The following is a 20,652-nucleotide window of genomic DNA, read 5'->3' as shown; positions in this document are numbered from 1 at the left end:
TGTCACCTCTGCTCCAAGCCCTCCAGGGCTCCCTTCTTCCTTTGAGTAAGAGGCCCCTTGTGATCCGGCTTCCCTGCCTTTCTGACCTCATCTTTGGCTCCTCCCCCACGTGCTCCTTCTGCCCCACCCACACAGTCTCTGGAAGGTTCTCCAAGCCGAGCATCCTGGGCTCTGCACTTGCTCTTCCTTCTTCCTGGAATGCTTTTCTCCAAAGAGCTTCTGTCACATCCTTCAGGCCCTTACTCCAGCATCACCCACTCCTGGAAGCCTTTCCCAGCAGGGCCAACGAAACTTCCGACCTCCGCCGCATGCACGCATGGACATCAACACCCGCCCAGCCTCTGCTTCTCTGAGCTTATTTCTCATTCTTTAGCATCATCACCGATTTATTTACTCACCCTGTTCATTGTCTGTCTCCTCCAACAGAACATAATCGTGAGAGCAAGGATTCTCATATGCTGTGTTGGCTTCTGGGCCCCCCGGGTCCAGAGCAGGCCTGGCTAGAGCAGGCAAGCAATAAATAGTTGTGGAATGAATCAATGAATCAATGAAAACTCATCCAGGCCTGCAATAGCCTGAAATCCCATTCATTAATCCCCTCTAAGGTTACGATCCCCTTTCTTAAAAGGCCAGTCCCCTAGGGGGCTTGCGCACGGTCTTGAGGTTTCCAAAGCCATTGGCTATTATGTTAAAGGCTTTCTTTCCAGACAAGAAGAAGTTAGTGGCAGTTTCAGATGGACAGGACAAGGTGGTGGAAGAGGGTCTCTTGAAGAGAGGAGGGCCTGGAAGGAGCAGAGCAGTTCATAGTAGGCAGCCTGGGTTGGCCCAGCTGGTCCCATGCTATTCAGTATTATTATTACTGTGACTCAGGCAGGACACGAGGAGACGTGGGAAAGGGCTTGATTTTACACAGTGCAAACCTACGTATATAATGGGACTTCCCAGGAAACAAGGCGGGTGGAGGACAAGTTCAAAATGCTTCGTTCCCCACAGAAGGTTGGTGATTCAGACATTGTCCACGTACCGCGGGACACAACCATGTCATTTAGTACCCCAGGAGGGCCTGGCAGTGCCCAGAGAAGATGGCAGGGACTGAACAGTAGGCCCCAGGTTATGCTCCAATCCCTGGGCACTACCAGACCACAATGTGCCCTGGGGGGCTTGGGAGAGCATGTGAAACCCATTGTAAGGGTGGAAAGACTGAGTCTGAGTCAACGTGGTTCACATGAGTAGCATGTTGCAGTGACTTGGGGTGTGATTCCTGGCCACCCATCACTTACGAAGTGTGTGACCTTGGGCAAGTCACTTCTCTTTAGATTGTATCATGGAAATTGGAATGCTTACCATGTAGGATGAGTATGAAAAATTAGGAATGATGCTGATTACCCCAAAATGTCTGGCAGGGATGAGGAGCTCAGTAAATGTTCCTTTATTACATTTAGCAATAATAATACTTGCTAACATTCATTGAGGGCTTCCATGAATCAGGCTTCATTTTAAGGACTCATTGTCTCTATAGTCCTGTAAGAGGGGTGCTATGTCCCCCATTTTAAAGATGAGAAAACGGAAGCCTGTAAAAGTTAAGTAGCTTACCCAAGATCACCTGGAGAATAAAGTCATAGCCTGGCTTGAACCCGGGCTGTCCAACTCCAATGAATGTGACTCATCCAAGGTCACAAAACTGCCACTGAACAAGAGAACCCAGATCCAAATCCAGGTTTGATCATCTCAAAGCCCATTCCCTTCCTGCTTTCCATGTACCTCCCACATGACTTTGGCCTTACCTGTGCAACACGCTGATGGTTTTCACTTAATAATTCTCTTTAAATTGACTTTCAATCAGCTTCATTTTATTTACCCCAATCCAAAGCAAAAATCTCCATGAAACCTAAGCTTTCATTGGCTTGCCATTTTTTACTGTCCACTAAAGAAACACACGAGTCGTTGAGTATTCAAGTTCACTCTTGTCCCATGTAAAATTTTTCTGCCCACGACGCCATGGTTTGGGGGCCACAGGCTTATACTGTGCAGTGCTCAGGAAAGACAAATACCCCCGTATCTGCTGGGACGGGGTCAAGTTGGACTGGGGGATTTTGTGAGACAGACCTGGACTCCATTCATCTGTGGCGTGATTTGCCCTGGTCGAGGTCTCATCAAGGGCCAGCTCCCCTCTGGCATTCACTAGGAGGAGTCTAGAGAAGCTGGTAGGTGTCTGGGCACAGGGGTGGCCATTTTCCCTCATGCTCAGCCCACCCTGGGGCTTTTGCAGAGCTTCCTGACTTGGCAGTGGCCCCACTGGCCTGGTTCCCACTGCTGATGGGGATGGGCCTGGGAAGAGTGGTCTGCCCAGGGTGCTCCACTCCTGAAGGTGAAGGGAGCTTTATGTGGACCTAGAGCCCAGATCAAAGCTTTGCTGAGCAAGGGTTGGCCTGGGGTTGGGATGGGGGCAGGAGGAGTGGGATTTGGTGGGGGGAGTAAGAAACCACAGGGAGGACAGTCCAAATAAATCTTTGGCCCCCACGAGAGAAGAGGAAACCCCCAATCCTTTCCATAATAAGTGCCCTTAATAGATGTAGGTTAAAATGAAGAGGAGCTTGTTGCTTCCCTGGGATTTAGCAGCTCAAGAGAGACCTCCTCTTTCAGGAAGCCCTCCTGGACCACTGCCGAATTGATGGTCATATTTCTGTGGGCTTCTCTATCTTATCAGCAACACCTCCTTTATCCTGGCCCCTTGGGCAGTGGACACTGTTCATTGGCTTCTCTCTTACTCTGTCCCCCTCTGTGTAGCATCACACCACCCTGCTACCCAGTGCCAACACACATCCTGCTTAAGGCTGGGACACTGGCTCAGGCATCTCACCCCAGCCAGCAGCGCCCCCTTCTTCCAGCTGTGGCTCTACTCAGCCTGCTGGGTAGGAAAACAGCTGCAAACCAATTCACACAGAGGAGCTCCTGGGTGACAGGATATGAGCCCTACCATGCTCCTTACTGATTTTTTAGGAGAGGCTGCTTGAAACCAGTGATGACTTGACCCAAGCAGGCCAGTCTGAACCAACCCTGAATCTTACAGATGTGGAACCAAAGCCCAGGGCTGAATTACATCTCTCACTACCCCTCTGAGTTGGAGGTCATGAAGAAGACTTGGCTTACTGATGATGACCTCTAGGTCGAGTTCAGGCTCCTGTACTAAACTTAAGGGAGCCATGTATCCTCTTAGGACTTCCATCCAGTCACTTCTGAAGTATTTGGCCTCCACGATTCTAACAGCTCTTGCTTCTTGAACACTCCTGAGCCAGAAGCTCAACTTGGACTACAAAGGCCACGTGTAACATGAGAAAGTTGACCACGGGGACTCTCTTTCAAAAGAAGTTCATCTAGAGTGTGGGTGGACCCACTGCATGGTTGGCCCTTCCCCTGCTGCAGGTCCATGAGCAGTCCTAGGCCCCAGGGGCCTCTTACAAGGCCTCAGTACCAAGTATCTGCTGAGAGGAAATGTAGAGCCTGACCCAGACAAGCGGCCATCCTTGGCTTGCATCCCTCCAGGGACAGGAAGCCCACCACCCCACAAGGCAAACCTTTGCTTTCTAGCAAAGGCAGATGGAGTCGTGAGCCCTTGACTCTTCTAAGGACCTAAAAGGGACAATAAACAGTAGAGAGTTTTGGAACCATAAGGAATGGACATACACAAAAACCCAAAGAGAGGGCTTCTGCATAAGCTTCCAGGAGCCAACACTTCCACTCCCTGGTACCCTCCACCCCCATCAAGCCTAGCCAATAGCATCCAGCTTAACTTGGGTTCTGCTTGGGTCTATGTTGAGCTCTGTACCACCAGAGAACTTTTCAGATGGGTGTGGGTGTGTCCACTATAGGGCAGGCCTGCAGGCTTGGGAAGGAAGGCCTCCACAATTCCTTTTTTTAGTTCATATTCAAAGACCAGGGGCAGACAGGCAGAGCAGTTCTCTGGGTTCCACTGCACTGCTTCCTCTCTTCCAAGGGAAAGCCCTGCCACAAATTGCATATCCTAAGCCTTGTCTTTCTCTTATTTTGCCCAAACACTCCCTGGGCTGGGGCTAACCCTGGATGTACAGGGCTCTTGATCCACACCCCCATGACAAGCAGGAAATAATCTTAGGAACTGGAAAACCAAAACCAAACTGTCTGAGCTCTTTGAGCTGGTTAGTATGTCAGGAAAGGGAGGAACTCAGTGTCCAATTCAGCTTTCTTTGAAATGGCCAGTGGCCAGGACCAGAGTGGGCAGGGCCGCCACGTACAGCTGTGCAGACTGTGCACTACATAACTTGATCAACTACAATAGAAACAGCACCCTCTGCAGTTGTGTAGTGCAGTGCAGTGACTGGGGGACGGTAGGGGGTCAAGTGTTAACAGTGTACATTAATAGAGTAGCTACTCCAGTGTGTGCCTTTTACAGATAAGAGAGCAGAGTCAGGAAGAAGAAGAAACCCGTCCAAGATGTAAAACAAGTTAAAAGCTATGCTGGGATTAGAACCAGAGCTTCTGGAGTCAGAATCAGTACTCTGAAGTTCTCTCCCTCTCTGAGGATCCAAGGCTCGCATTCCCCTTCTATTTCTTGTTGGCAGGGTTAGCGTATGAGACTCTTGGAGGCCTGAATGCTTTTATTCATCCCCATATCTTTCAACAAATGCATATTGAGTATTTATTGTGTGCTAGGCATTTTTCCAGATGCTGAGGATAAGGTAGGGAGACAGATACAGTCCCTTCCAGGAGAGTGCTGATAAATGTTTAACAACTCATTCTGGCTCTTGGAAGGAGATGGGAAGAGTCCCTATTTGTAGCATTTGCCAAATATCATGGTTTAAATCCTCCCGCTGTGGTCCGTTAAAAACCACCGTGACATCACTGAAAGGGAAGACTGCACACATTCAGCTCCATGAGCGTGGTCTCCCCAGCACACCACTGGTCCCTTTCCCTGTAGAAATGAAACTCTAGGGGCAGAGGAAACCATGTCCAAGTGAGCAAATAGCTCTTATAACCAACTGTAATTATCTTTATTTGTAAAAGACATAAGGAAGATGCTGTGAGGGAGAATAGGGGTTCTCCATGGCATGGCAAGGGGAGATTTCTCTGAGGCTGGGACATTAACACTGAAAGTTAAGAAGGAGCTGGCTGAGCAAAGATCATGGAGAATAATGTTCCTGACCAAAGGAACAGCACGTACAAAGGCCCCGAGGTGGAAAGAATTCTGTGGGTTTGAGGAGCAGGGAGGAAGTCAGTGTGGCTGGAAGTAGAAAGTGAAGAATATGGTGATGCTGGAACAGACAGAGCCTGCAGGGCCTGGTGAGCCCTGGGAAAGGGTCTGGAATCACCCTGAATGCTGTGGGAGGATCCTGGAAGGTTTTTAGCAGGAAAGTGCCAGGATCACTCTCGCTGCTGTGAAGAGCATAGCTTGGAGTTGAGCGCAGGTAGAAGTGAGGGACTGAATGGAAGGCTGTCGAAAAGGTCCAGGCACACAATAATGAGAATGACTCGGTGTGGGTGGCATAGGAGGAAATAGACAAGAGGGGACTCATTCTAGGGAATCGAGGGGGCGGAGCCTGTAGGATTTGCTGCCAGGGGACTGACTTCCCAGTCTTTGACTTGAACAGTCAGGTGGCTGGTAACTCCAGGTCGTGAAATGGGGAGTCTTTGGAGAGAAAGCCTATTGGGGAGGGAAAACCTAAGGCAACTTTTTGGTCACATGAAGTGAGATGCCAGGAGACATTCAAATGAAAATGCCTGCGGCAGCTGGGCATTAAGCATGGGGTGCAGAGGGCAGGGCTGGGCTGGGCTGGGTGTGATCTAGGGTTCACAAGAGCCTCAGTCACTTTGGGGTGAGTGGAGAAAGGCAGCGGCCCAAGGCCCACTCCCTCGGCTGGATCCTACAGGTGTATTTTGGGTTCATATCTCTTGGCTGTGGTCCTCCAGGCAGCTTGCAGTTTGTGTATTGAGGGGAGGGGGTTAGTTGATCTAGGCTTTGTTGTGCTTGATGTGAACTTGCAACACAGAGATTCATAACACCGATATCAGTGTGTTTTTGTATCTCCTTCACAGCTGTTTTTGAAAATCTTAAGGAAAGCAGTCCATTTTGATCCCTTTCCCTGGCTAGAAAAAGGAGTAAATGATGTAAGGCAGAAAAATGCACTGGCTTTCATAAAATTGTGAGTCTTATTCCTGAAGGAGGTAATCCCCTGAGGGCACGAGATGGCTGTCCAAGGCTGGGAGCGAAAACAATGTTAATTACAGCAAATTTCAGTTCGGTGTTTGCTGTTTTCAATTTTTAGGCCTGTTTTCCATGAGCTTGACATCTGCTTAACCAGCACATTGGCAAACTCCCGATTTCTCAAAAAAATAAAAAGGACAGCTCTGGCTTTTGCCAGCACAGACTCCTCCCCACTCCCCTCGCAGGATGCTTATGCAAGTGTCTCTCTTTGAGCCCACCCCATCCCCCACCCCCAGCCCCATGTAAGTGTTGACTCTCCTCAGTAACCCCCAGTAGCCAGGGGCCCTCAGGACCCCATACAGCTGCCCAGCCCATGTCTGATTACTTCTAATTTGTGCTGAGTCACACATCAGCAAGCATTAGGACCCCATGGGAACAGGACAGAGAATGTCTGAGCTTTGAGATGAGACAAGAAGACTGGAATAGAGGACAGAGGTAGGCAGGTGAGATCCAAAGTGTTCCTTCTGGGTTGACAGTGTGTTAGAAGCAGTCTGGACCCAATGAGATCATGAATATGGAAGCTTTTATCTACCTCTGTACACATAGGGAAGGCTTTTCAGGACACAAGATTCAAGGGGAACCCAGAACTCACCCAGGGACAATGTCTAGACCCCCTCACTGAACCCAAGAGGAAGCGGTCTGATTCCAATGTACTCTTTTTTCATACGTGTAACATCCTAAAAGACATGAACGTACACATTGACCTGGGGCCCTTCCTCCTGGGACAGGGGCAGGTGGCCGCAGCTACCCAGGAGATGGCTGCTGGCTTGCCCAGAGTGGCTCGATGACAGAAGCAGCAGGGAATGTGGGCTGGGGACATGCTGGTTCCCAGATGAGATCACTGCCCTGAGAGAGTTCCCCAAGACATGAGTGATGTGCTTATTCTGTGCGGAAGGCAACAGAAGCCTCCACACAAAGGCCTCTCCCTCTCTTCTCTACCAGTGTGAGGAGAGAGATGGTCCTTCCGAGGGATGGCGTTTGCGTCCCCTGAATCCATGCCTTCTTCTGAGCTGTCGGGTGAAATCATGGCATCAGGCTCCCTCAGTGGGCCCCATGCCACTGCACCACACGAAGATTGGGGAGGGGGGCAGGGGCTGGGATTTGAGATTCCATCCAGAGATATGTTCCCTCCTGCTTCTTCAACAGAGGGAAGGAAGAGGAAGGACGGTGCTTGGCTGGTGACACTCGTGGTTGGAGGGATAGGACTCCATAGGACTTCTTTCCGAGGAAAAGGCAGTGGGATAATGACTTGTTAGCAGAGAGACCTGAAGTGCCTCCTGAAAGGCAGTCATTCTGTAAAGAAGCAAGGCACTGAGGAGGTGGTTGGAGGAGGTGGGAAAACAAGCTGGTCTTCAGCCAGAAGAATGACCCGAGTTGGGGCAGGTTTGCTCGAAAGCTCTAGAGGGCCATCAGGGCCTGTCAGTCAGACCTGGTTTGGAATCCCCAGGCCTGTGGCCCACCCCCACCCCATCACAGCCCCCAACTGTAGCAGGGGGTCAGCCAACTGAGTGCTGAGCCAGAGAAGGCAGGTGGAAGGTGGCTCCAGCTCCCTTCCAGAAGTGGCTTGAAGGTAAGGGGGGCCGAAGTGCTACAGGGGAGAGGCAATGGCCCCAGTCCCAGAAGCCAGGGACTTGGGGGGACAATGACCATCAGCTTGCCCTCTTGGGGTGCCCAGTGCCCATCTGCCGCCTCTCCCCTCCAGTGGGAGATGGATTTGGAAGTGAATCCAGAGGCAAAGGGCCACACAGACTCAGAACATCCCGACTGTCAAGGTTCTTAGGCCACCCGGTCCAGCGTCCTCATTTTTGATAAGGGGAAACTGGGTCCAGAGAGAAATGCCTTGTTCAAGGTTCAGCCAGTGGGTGGCAGAAGCCAGGGAAGAACCCAAGGCTCCTGCTGCCTGGCCTCCTTCTGCTTACCAGAGCAGGCCTAGCTCTCAAGAGGTGGGAACTATATTACTAGGTTGCTTTTTCTGAATTGTCAGGAGCCCCTCCTCTGGCTTTTGACCTCGGTGGGGGTCCTCCAGCCAGTTCTCCCCAGTGCCTTCACTGGGATCATTACTTCCATTCCTAGAAGATCCTGGGGAGAGAGAAGCATCCGTCATTCCAAGGCCACGTAGCGGTGTACTCAGGGAGCTAGTGCCCAAAGCCCGGCATCCCCAATTCTGAAGTGAGAGAATTCCAGAGGCAGCCACGGTGTCCCCTGCTGCAGACTCCTGATCTCCTCCCTGGGGTTTCAGCAGCACAGTCCCACGATGGGGCAGGGCTGCGCTTTCCTGGAAAGGGGACCACATGGCCTGGACCCCCACCAAGGCCACCCCTCTGGCAGCTGGGCCGGCTGCCGGCCGCAGCCAAGGAAGAGAGGCCCTGAGGCCCGGTCTCCAGGGTTCAGGCAAGGAGAGGGAGCTGGGCCTGCACACTCGGAGCACTCCATGACAGTTCTCTTCTGTCCTTCTCTTTGGCTCGGGAATGCAAAATATCATCATTTTTGCCTGGAGAGTTCCCTTCCTACATGTGTTTGGCTCTGGCCAACATTGAGATGAGTTTGCATTCCTCCACACTGCCGGGCCTCCGATTCTAAATTGTTTGCAAAGCCTCAAGACAGATGCTCGCGTGCCGACAGCTGGAAGCTGGCTGTGCTTTTGCCCAAGAGAAACTTACTGACGTGCATGGGGACAGGGCCTTAGAGGGCAGGGAGCAGAACCCTCTCATTTTACAGATGGGGAAACTGAGGCCCACAGAGGCATAAGGACTCTCCACGGACACATGGTCCAAGTGAGTGACAATGCTGGGATTAGAACCCAGATCACACCGACCTGGTCCAACTTTCTCTGGGCCTCACTTTGGGCTCTGCTGACCAGCCCACATGACCACTGGGTCGCCCACATGACTGTTGACGCTGATCTGAAGACCACAAGTCTTGTCTTGTCAACTTTGTGTCCCTGCTACTAAGCGTGGAACCGACACCCTCACAGACTCAAATACACTTTTATTGAATTGAAGGACTGAAGAGAAAAGTCATGCAGAAGGCCTAGCAGTGAATAAAGATGGGCATGAGGAAAGGCCAGTGACCTTGCACAAATCCCCACCTCTCTCCTAGCCTTTGCTCTTTCACCTATGACAATGAGAGTCTTAAACCTGATCAAGTGGTGCTCAAACTATGTTCCAGGATACCCCAGGATTCCAAGGAATTAGGACGTTCACTGGGGGTAAAGAGGTACTCCTTATCCCTCACCCTAACCCCAACCTCAACCTCTTGTATCTGCATTTCATGTGTTGATTGTGTTCAAAAAAGCGGGGATTCACTGCAAAAAATTAAAGTTGGGAGACTGCTAGACTTAGAGACATGATCTCTAAAATCCCTGCTTGCTCAGAAAAATAAAATCCGAATACATTTCGCATCCCTGATAACAAATTTGCTACTCCTTTCAGTTGTCTGGGAGGGGTGATAGTGGGTCAGGAGCCCTGGTGATTGGGAGGAAGGAAAATGAGGTACAGGAGGGCCCTTGTGATGAGGAGAGTTTGTTGACTGCATAGACCCTACCTAGAGCCCAGATGCCTTGATGCTCAGGGCTTGTCTGTCTGTCTGTCTGCTGCCCCTGCGTCTGCCATTCTGTGCCCTGACTAGGCACAGCGGCGCTGTTCTAAGGCTGGCTGCATGGCTTAGGTCATGACCTGCTGGCTGGGCCACACTGCTCCCTGACAGGTGAGGACCCGGTCCAGCCCAGCCTTACTCCAGCCTTCCCCGTGAGCCCTTGCAAAGGGAATGATCAGACTGCTACCCTCGAGATCATGAGTCCCCCACAGACCCCCCAGCCTCCCTCTTGTGTGTCTTTGTCAATCACGCTATGAAACCGTTCCTTCCCCTCCCTGACTGTCCATCCTTTAAGAGCCAGACCAAATCAGTTACCAATTGCTTCAATGATGCCGCATAACAAATAACCACCAAAATCTGAGTGACACCCAATAATCATGTAGTTCATATGTCTGACACCAGCGGACCTAAACTAAGTTCAACCAAGTAGCTCTTCTGGTCTCCCTGGGTTTGTTCAGACATCCTGGGGATGGCCGATCTCAGGCAGGGTTGGCTAGGGCAGCTCAGCTCCAGATAGCCTTCATCCTTTTCCTGGCGTCAGTGAGTTAGCCTGAGTGAAATACTTCTGATATCCATGGCAGAAGTGCAAGTGAACAAACAGAAACAAAGCCTTGTAAGACCTCAGCTGGGAGCTGGCTCACTTTAATTTCTGCCTCCTATGGCCCAGCCCCAAGGCCAGCAGGAATGCTCCACAGTGTCTGTTTTGTATTGTTGTTAGGCAGAGCTAAATGGTCCACTTCGTTTCCACACATTTTACTGAGCACCTACTGGGTCCCAAAGCCTTTGTTAGGAATGAAAAGATAAATGAAACCCAGTCCTTGTTCTTCTGTTGCTCAGGGTCTTGGCACTGGGATATGATGTAGGAAATCCATTCTGCTCAGGGTATAGGTTTAACCCCACACTTAACAAAGAGTCATTCGACATCCACACCAGTGGAGGTATGGGCTGAGCTGCTGCCCAAGAGAAGCTTGCAGGACAGTGCAATTGCTCTGTTGTTCAAATAGCTACCCATAGGGGAAGGACTGCACATTTTCCCCACCTGCCAGGGGCTCCCCAGGTCAGAGCCCAGATCCCCACCCTCCTGAGGGCTTCCTGAGGGAATGTGCAGTTACTAGGTTTCTTGGAGGGCAACGGGACCCCGGGGCGCAGGGTCCCGGCTTCTTCCCAGAGCCAGAGGACACCTTAGGCTGGGCCTATCTTTTCTCTAGTGCAGGCCTTCTTCCCTCAATGGGCAAGAAGCTTCTCTGATGAGGGGACCACATGCTCCCTCCTCCTAGTCCTTCTCTTAGATCTTATTAGCCCCTATCACAGGGGCCTAGACTAGGGGGTGCCCTGGGGACTTGCCAACCCTGTCCCCAAACCTGGCATTGTCTTCTTGGATGCCTTGTCTTTGGAACAATGGCCTTGGGGCAGAAGGGAAAGGTGACTGGACTGGTAGCAGAGTGAGAATCACCAAACTTTCCTGATTTGCCCAGGCCAGGCAGAGGGGACAGCCACGCCGATGGGGCAAAACAGTCAGACATTGAAACCTCATTTCTGTCTCACTTTGGAAATATGTTATATCGTCTTCCCCAGGGGCCAGAAGTCCACTTTATCATTTCTTTTTGCTCAAGCGAGTTTCTGGGTCTTTCTGCTGCCACACCGCGCCGGGCCGCACCCCTCTCCCCCACCCCACACCCCGCGGCCCCTATCTGTGTGATTGGCTTTTAAACAAACTGAAGTGAAGATTCTTGGGGCCCATGTAAAATTGAGAAGAGGGAGACAATCTGAGAGAGTTCGGGTCACATTTCCACTCCCTCGCCCCCATCCAAGCTCATAGCATCCAAGGAAAACGAAAGTGTTTGCTTACATAGGTGCGACTGCAGCCCAGAGCAGGGCCCGTGGAGTGAGCCGAGGCCGGGTCTGGGCACACGGAGGGCTGCTGTGAGGCCTTCACCCTCAGGCTCCTCCGAGGGGCTTCTTCTTGCTGTCACCGATAGTCTGGTGCTTTCAAGGCCCTTGGGACTCTGGCTGCCTCCTTCTGGCACAGCTGGTTCCTTGTATTCTACGTGTTAAGCCCAGGGGTTCACTGATCAGCTCTCTGGTGAGCAGGATTTAGGGCTTAGGACCTGGGACTGGGGAGGGTTTAAGAAGCAGGGGGGTGGTGGGCGCCTGGGTGGCTCAGTGGGTTAAGCCGCTGCCTTCTGCTCAGGTCATGATCTCAGGGTCCTGGGATCGAGTCCCGCATCGGGCTCTCTGCTCAGCAGGGAGCCTGCTTCCCCCTCTCTCTGCCTGCCTCTCTGCTTACTTGTAATTTCTCTCTGTCAAATAAAAAAAAAAAAAAAAGAAGAAGAAGAAGCAGGGGGTGGGAGGGGTCAAGCCTGGGTGAGAGCACTGAGGTTGAGGAATTCAAGTGAGGGGGCGGGGGCTGACAGGGGAGAGGAGGCTTGATGGAGGCAGGCGGCAAGGGGCTGGAGTGCCTCCCTGCCATTCCTAGCTGTGCGACCCCTGCTGGTTTCCAACCAGTGCCTCAGTTTCTTCACCTGTAAAATGAGAATATAATGTGCTTACTTCAAAAGGGTGTTGGGAGGGACACCTGGGTGGCTCAGTTGGTTGGACGACTGCCTTCAGCTCAGGTCATGATCCCCGAGTCCCGGGATCGAGTCCCGCATCGGACTCCCAGCTCCACGGGGAGTCTGCTTCTCCCTCTGACCTTCTCCTTGCTCATGCTCTCTCTCACTGTCTCTCTCTCAAATAAATAAATAAAAATCTTTTAAAAAAAAAAAAGGTATTGGGAGGATGATGAAATAAATTTAGAAGAGTGTTTGGTACCTAGTGAATGCTATCCGTGTTGTTATCATAATCTAAGTGGAGGAGACTGTGAGTACCTAAGTCAGAGGGCCGGGAAGTAAACTAAGGCAGGAAGAAGCCAGCAGGTACTGGTTCTTAGCACAGATTCTCAGAAGGTGAGAAATCCATTTCCTCAGAGAGGCTCAGGCAGAAAAGCAGCAGGGGCAAAGGTCCCGAGGCGGGAGGAAGCAAGGGTGTCTGGGGCTCAGAAAGGGGCTTAGGGACTGCCCCACAGGGAGCCAGAGGAAACTCACACAAGAGGAGACTGCAGAGGTCTTGGGCCTGCGTGGAGGATTTGGGACAGGGCTGAGCAGTGGTGGGGAGCAATGAAAATGGACTTGTGGCAGCCGCCCCTAGGCTAGAGTGAGCATTCCCCGGGGAGCTGTTGGCCGACAGTAGCTGTGGACGTGTGTTGGCCAGCGCGCTTCGCAGCATTTGGGACGATGACTGCCCCACCTGGTAGCTGGACAGTGGCCTTCACCTTAGCCTGGAGGGGTGCTCAAGCTCAGGACTGTGTCTTCCATCCCTTCTTGGGACTGAATGGTGCTTTTTAAAAAGACAGATATGCTTCTGAAAAAGGGAGCAGCAGCCGATGTCACTTTGGCCCCGGTCCGCAGGAGAGCAGCCCAAACATTGTGGATCTACCCCCTCCATCATCAGTGCCCAGGGCGGAGGGGCGGCAAGCCAGGCTCCTGGTGTGGCTCCAGTTGGCCTATCAGTTCCCGTCTAAAACAACTTTGTTTGGTTTTACTGGTACTCGGAGTCCATAAATCTCTGAGAAGGGTACGTTCCCCAAGCATGGAAGCCGTCTGCCATCAGAAGAGCGCGCCACAGATCTTGCTGAGAGCCAAGGTCGGAGTGTCGGACTTGACATCACATTTAGGAAATCCATTCTCTGACTCCGTTTGGCAAAAAGAAAATCCCAGCACCTTGTCACTTAACACCCTGACCCTGAGAGGCTTTTGTCCTCTTCCCTGTGGCCTACTTCACTAATCCTGTCCCCAGGAGGTTGAGGATAGGGGTGTGGGGGGAGACTGGGCTGGTCCCAGACAGACCCCCAAGTGAGGGAAGGAGCACAGGGAGGTTTGCCTTCTCTCCGTGTGCTTCTCCCAGCAGACCCCAAAGGCAAAGCCTGCTGACATCTGAGGACAGAGGTCAGGGAAGATCCCCTTCTCTGAAAAGAATATTCCCTCCTCCCTAGAGGGTCCTTCTCATGAAAGTCTGGTCCCCCAGGGGTAACACATCAATCACCCCAGGGCCCGGAGCTCTTTGGTCTTGGACTTGCTCTCATTTAGGGCAAATTATTTAATCTCCCAGAGGTATGGTACCTGTCTTACAGGGTTGGTGTGAGATTTAACTAATGAATGTAAAATTGATGGTTAGATACCTAGAATCATGCCTGGAACATCTCCGTGCTCAGTGAATAGACTTTTCTTTCTCCTTTTCCTCATGAAAGGAAGAGGACACCCCAGCCCCGTGTGCCTCCTGGTCCCCAACCCTCCAATCAGTTGGTCCATAGGACTCTGCACCAAGGGCTTAATCTCTATTCAGGCCCTAAGTGTGAGTAGGAGGGCAAAGCAGTGTCTCGTGCCACTAACAAGAACCTAAGAATATTATCAACTACCATCCAGGTGACAAGAAACAGACAAATATATATTATGTGATCAGTGCTGTCAGGAGGAATGGAGAAGGGGGGTCGAGAGTGACGGGTGGTCTGCTGGTAGACAAAAAGGAGCTAAAACAGGGACACCGGTGACTTAAAGGGTGAGCCATGTGGCTAACCGGGAGAGGAACCTTCCAGGCAGAGGGAACAGCCAGGGCAAAGACACTGAGCAGAGGTGGTCTGACAAAGCACGACTGGAGCAGAAGGATGGAGGAGGAGGACAGGGAATAAGGGGCAGAGGGAACAGCACGGGGGTGGGGGTGGCGACGCAGAGCCTTGTGGGTAAGGAGTCTGGCCCTGACTGTGTGGGGTGGGAACCTGGTGGAGGGGATGGGACTGAGGACTGACAGGACCTCACAGGTTTTAGAAGGATCCCTCTGGCCATGTTCACACAAGAAGCACTGATAGTGGGAAGACCTCAAAGACACAGTTTTTGGCCTTGTTTTCCCTGACCCTCACCGTCCAGGTGGGTGGGTCCCAAGAGCCAGAATAGAATGCGCCTTCCTCTTACTCCGGGCCACCCCCTGCTGCTGAGGTCAGATCCAGAAACAGGAGGACCAGGGACAGCCACGGGGTGTCTACAGGGGGCACAGGGAGCCCGGTAAAGTGTTGCACACAATCAGGGACTGTGTGTGACCTGTGCATATAAAAGTGTGTGTGTGTGTGTGCGTGTGCACGCGGACAGACTTGTGTGTTACATCTGTGTGTGCGAGCATGTGTGTGTGCACACAGGCCTATAGTGTGCATGGGTGTATGCATGTGTGTAAGTGTGTTCATTTATGGGACCGATTTGCAGTTCCTCATCTGCAACTCCACTTCTTTGACTCGTCCATAGCCACCTCTCAGCTCTGCACAGGGGACACTATTGTCCCTCTCTCCTCAATGACATGCCCTTACTGGCTAAGAACTGGTGCTCCTTGATCCCCCTGTGCTCACCAGACCAGGAGCCTCTTCCCTGAGGCTGCGCACTGCTAACCAGGCTGAGAAGCCCATTCATGGTCTGGGCCTTAGAAAGAAGGCACTAAAGGGTTAGGTACTCCTCTGCTCCCACCACCACTCTGGGCCATGACACTAAATTCATGTGGCAGATTAAGAATCATGAAGACAAGATTGGCAGCTACATAGCAACTTGCTGCCATGGTCCTTATCCCCAGCGGGCATTGCTCACAGATCACAGTAGTCTTGCCTGCTCAGTACAGACTTGACCTCAGAATCTTTCTTAACTCAGTGCTCTAGGCAGCACTAATAATCAATTGACATTAGATATATCTAATATCCCTACTCTAAGGCATTCCAGTTTTCCCTCTGGGACTGTAATTCAATGACTCTAATGATGAAACTGTATCCATTTTCAGAGCAAAAAAAGTGTGGAAGAAACTACTTGCTCCCATACAATAGGTCTTATTCAAGTAGGTGCTCCTGGATATCACCCTCAAACACTCAGGCCAGGGTTCAGTGTCCACGGGAAGGACAATGGGACACTCAAGGTGCAAGTCTCACATTCAGAGGCCTTGTCTAGGGGGCTACCCTTCGCTACCCACATCACAAGACTGTCATGGAGGTCAAAGGGTAACATATATATAGACGTTCTTTGAAAGGCATAAAGTGCCCTACACATGAAAGGGGTGACAATGACATTCTGTCTATTCTATTCTATTCTATTCTATTCTATTCTATTCTATTGGTTGTACTTCACTAATCTGAAAGTTTGGTCTCATGGTAGGATCCTACCCCTTAAATCATGGGTCCCAAGTTCGGTGTTCCTGTTAATGATAATAGGTAAGGAGGCCAGACATGCCCAGAAAATGCCTCATGGAGAGAAGGAGTCAAAGAGCAGGCATCTGAGGGGCTAGCTCCTGATGCTACCACTGACTTGCTGTGCATCCCTGGACAAGCCTCCTTCACCTCTCTGGGGCTGAAACCCCTCTGCCAAATATAGATGATGCTTGCTTATTTTCCCAAGGTTCCTTAAGGGAAAATAATGGCTGATGTGAGGAGACGCAGAAACCCAAGTTACCATGCAGATGTGGGTTGTTGTTTGTTGTGATTTGGTACAAGAATACCAAAGGCTCAACACCAAGGCTTTCCAGGAGATAGAATCAGTTCACTGATGTGTGACCTAACCAAACAGAGAAGACGGTAGAGGCCGGGGTGAAAGAGTTATGGAACTCTTCCTCTGCTTTTCATTGACTGCCTCAGCCAAGCAGTGTCCCCAACTAAAGCCAGGCAGAGCTTTGCAAATTGATTCAGAAGGCAGTGGTGAACTGGCAGAGTTGGAGCCATGACCATTAGGACCCCAGGCTTGGGGGACAGGTGGGAAGCCAGTTCTTTGACTCTTTAACAGGCAGAGATGAGAGGAGACCAGAGAGGAAAGAATAGGAGGGAAAGAAGGAGGAGAAAGGAGGGAAAATAGAAAACAAAACGGAAGAAGATAGCAAAAGCTAAAAGAAGCAGTATTGGAGGTAGGAGTGGTAGAGGAGGAAAGGAGTGGCCTTGTCCCCACCCCTACCGTGGGACCAAGAATCCTCAGTGGGAGGGACCAGGTCTTCCCAGCCAGACCTGATCTACCTGGGAATACATTTTATGCCTCCCCTATCAGATTATGGCTCTTGCAGGGCCAGGGCTGGGCCTTCTCCCATCAGACCATGGACTCCTACAAGCGGGGACTACCTTAGCCATTTCATATGGGGACTCCCCAAGGAAAGGGGAATATACTCCTCCTATAGCCAAGACCTGTCAGTGGGGCCCATCAAACCATTGGGGCCCACCCCTCTGCCTGCCTGATTACCCTCTTCTCCCCATCCCAGGGTTCACAGACACCTTCAACATAGACACCAGAAAACCTCGAATCATTGCCGGCTCCAGGGCTGCCTTCTTCGGCTACACAGTGCAGCAGCATGACATCGACGGCAAGAAGTGGTGAGTGAGAGCTGCCTCCCCAGCCTACCCTAGACCTCCCCACACCTGTCCCCTCCACCAGCTGCCCAACATGGCTCTCACATATGCAGACACCCCCACGTCCAGTGACTTGATTTCCTGTCCCAGCTGCCCAGGGTCTGCCCCTGACTGTGAAACCTCAAGCATTCCATAGCTGGCCCTCGATCTTCTCATCTGAAAAATGGGGATGAAAACAACACAGGGAGCAGGCATCCTAGAACCAATAGTTACTATCTATCTCTCCCATTTGCTTATTGTTTACTTTGTTTTATTTTACTTCATATACTAATTATAGTTATTTTGAAGTCCGTGGCTAATGCCAATATCTGAAGCATCTTCAGGTCTGCTTCTAGTGACTATTTCATCTCATGATTATTGGTCATTTTTTCCTGATTCTTTCCCTGTTCAGTAATTTTTGTATTTTATTCTATGGTGAATATTGTGAATAGTACACAGTAGAGACTCTAGGTTATGTTGTCTTCCTTTAAAGAAGTACACATTTTGTTCTGATAGGCAATTAAAATACTGAGGAAATCACCTAGATCTTACCGTGGCTTGATCTTACTATGGCTTGGCCTGGGCCTTGGTTAGGGCAGATATCATCTTGTTTTGTCCTTACTTCAGGGCTGTGGTCTTTATTCCTAGGGCATGGATTTTCTGGGATCTCAACTGAAAGCCTGTAGTATTCATTAAAGTTTCTCCATTCAGACTGAGCATGTACCCCAACATATCCCAAGCACTGGACAGTCTCTAATATCTCTTCCCCAAGGGCTCTTCTCTAACAGATTTTCTAGAGTCTCCCACTATGCATACACAACTTAGAAGCCAGCCAAGGATCCTGAGGGGAAATTTTAGCAGAATTTTGGGGGCTCTTTCTCTGTGGCTCTCTCCCTCTGCCTGCCCCCACCAGACTCTAGTTTCAGCCCCAACTCCAATCACTGTTCCCTCCATGCAGCAAGACTGCTGCTCTCTGGATTCCATTCCCATACCAAAATAAGGAAAATGCCTTCATGGAGAGGGCTAGGTTGAATGTGGCATTAGCTGCTGGGGTTCCCTTTTCTCAAGTACTGACCTTTGCGTTGATTGCTGTCCAGTGCCTGAAAATAATTGTTCCATGTGTTTTATGTAGCTTTTGCAGTTAGTTTATGGCTACAACTGAAAGTCCTCTTTCCTATTACCAACTGAGATTTCACTTCTCCGACCTTCCCTTCCCATCACTGGATGAGTTGCCCCCATAAGGTTTGTATTTCATTTTTTATAATGTTTATCAAGCTGAATAGTGGTCACCTTTTTTCCTAAAATGAGGGGTACACTCCTTGGCAATTAGTAGATACACAAAAGAACATGCTTTGAAAGACTAAATTAATGATTTAAACCTCTCTCACCCTGCCCAAACATAAGAGGCATAACATCCAAACTTTTTACACAGGATGAAGGTTTAAGGATGAAATAGAACTGGCTTTGGCAAGATTGAAATTGTTTTGACTCATATTTATTTATTAAGCTTCTGTTAATAAACTTTACTAGACTCTGCAAAATATTAGTATGAGTAAGACATGGTTTCACTCTCAAATAATTCACAGACCATTTGAGGAGGCCACACTAATACCCCTGAAATAATTAAATTATACAAGACAAAATACAAGCTGGTGTTCATTATGTTTCTCTTTGTGAGGCCACTTTCTCCATGAGGCTCTCCAGATCCTTCTCCTAGCCTAAGATGGTCTGACCCTTCCCAAGCCCTCTCTTCTGGTGACAATATCACTTCCTACCTTATGTTGGAGTCACTTAGGCGTATCTCCCCTCCTAGACACCATCATCATCTCCCAGCACAGCATCTTGCTCATAAAAGAAACTCAGCCAGAGTTCAAAAGGAGAAATCTGCATGCCCAGGGTCTCTGGAAGGGCTTCATGGAAGAGGGGCATTTGAGTGAGGTCTTGGAGGATGGGCCTAGATGAGCAGTAATGTAGGATAGATTCAACTCCTGGTCCTGTTTGCTGATCTGGGTACGTCATGGAAGGGGAGTGGTATTGTACTGGAGCCACTTGACCTCGGCTTGTTTTCTGCCATAGCTCATGGGCTGGGAGAGCCAGAGAGAGGCCTCAGAGTCCCAGGGAGCCGCAGCTCATGCAGAACGATCTGGGGCCCACAGGACCCTTCAGGAATCCCTGTCCTCACTGCAGGGATACCCCTGCTCATCTTACTTCCTTGCTTCCCCTCTGGCCCCCATTTTTCCTGTCCTCTAGGCAGCATCTCAAGAGTTGTATTCAGACCTAAGCCCCTGGGGATGTTGATCATAGGGAAAGAGGTTGATGCCAGTGTAATTTGGGAGATGCTGGCTGGACATGATGCATGGGGACGGCCCCAGGGGTTTGTGTTGGTTCAACTCCCTGCCAGGAGACACCTTAAAGGGAAGACAAGTGCAAGCAAAGGTTTGCCGTCCAAAGATGGCGGCTTGGGGGGAGGTCTTGGGAGAAGCTCTGTTTCCCTGCACCTCTATTAGCTGGTGTGTAAAATGGGTATGAACATACCTATCTCAGTGCTAGGCAAGGTCAAAAAATACCTGAAATGTGAATGTGCAGAGCAGGAAATTGGGGATTGAATTCCTTACAGCCAGCAAGAGGCCAAATCTGAAATTGGGCCTCTGCAACTTGGTTGAGCATCTTTCTCTGACCCAGGCTCTTCCTGCCTCCTGGGTATGGACTTGGATCCCAGGCCCACATCTCCTGGGCCTGTAGTGAGGCCACAGAATCTGTGTTTTAAAGAGCTCCCCCAGGAGACTCTAGCAGGGGGAGGGGGACTCCTGAGGATCACCATCTCCACTGGAGGAAGCGACGTGCCAGTGTGGAAACACATCACTCCCCAGCCCCTGCCCAAAGACTCAGCTCCCAACCCTGCCACATAGAAGGCCCCTCCCCCAGCTATCATCCACCACAGGCGCCTATGAGGCCCAGCCCCCATTTACCAGACTGTGGGCCTCCTTAAACGTCAAGGGCACCCGAGCCTGATGGAAACAGTTGGAGGATGAGGGGAAAGACTTGGTGGGGATGCCACTTTATTTTCTGAACCCCTCACCTCCTGCCTATGGGGCCCCCAATTCCAGGCTCAAACTGGTCAAAGCTGGTGGACACAGTTTTGAACAGTTTCCCACATGCCTCGGTTTTAGCAACAATAACAACATGCACAGACACACAAAAAGGAAAAAAGAAAACAAATTCCTCTTGTGCTGAGTATTCTCTGCTCCTGCTTTTAAAGCCCCTGTGTATTTCCAGAGAAATTTAATCCATATGACTCTAATGCATGTACATTGAAGTCATTAAATCAGTTGGTTTTTAAAGTCTTCAGTTCCCAGGAGCAGGAAGCCTCCTCGTGCTGAAGAGAAACAGAACT

At 50.6% G+C, this 20,652-nt stretch overlaps 1 protein-coding gene across 1 annotated transcript in view; it reads left to right on the top strand.

Annotated features, from left to right (window-relative positions):
• ITGA11 (integrin subunit alpha 11) overlaps nt 1-20,652 on the top strand; it is a 111,416-nt gene that overhangs the window by 12,602 nt on the left and 78,162 nt on the right. Inside the window, exon 2 of the mRNA XM_059372356.1 lies at nt 17,132-17,243. Coding sequence (XP_059228339.1) covers nt 17,132-17,243 — 112 coding nt within the window. The remainder of the gene's footprint in view (nt 1-17,131; nt 17,244-20,652) is intronic.

The sequence above is a fragment of the Mustela nigripes genome, chromosome 13, assembly GCF_022355385.1.
Source record: "Mustela nigripes isolate SB6536 chromosome 13, MUSNIG.SB6536, whole genome shotgun sequence".
NCBI classification, from domain to species: domain Eukaryota; kingdom Metazoa; phylum Chordata; class Mammalia; order Carnivora; family Mustelidae; genus Mustela; species Mustela nigripes.
The sequence above is the reverse complement of the archived record's forward strand: the minus strand, read 5'-3'. Positions and strand labels throughout refer to the sequence as shown.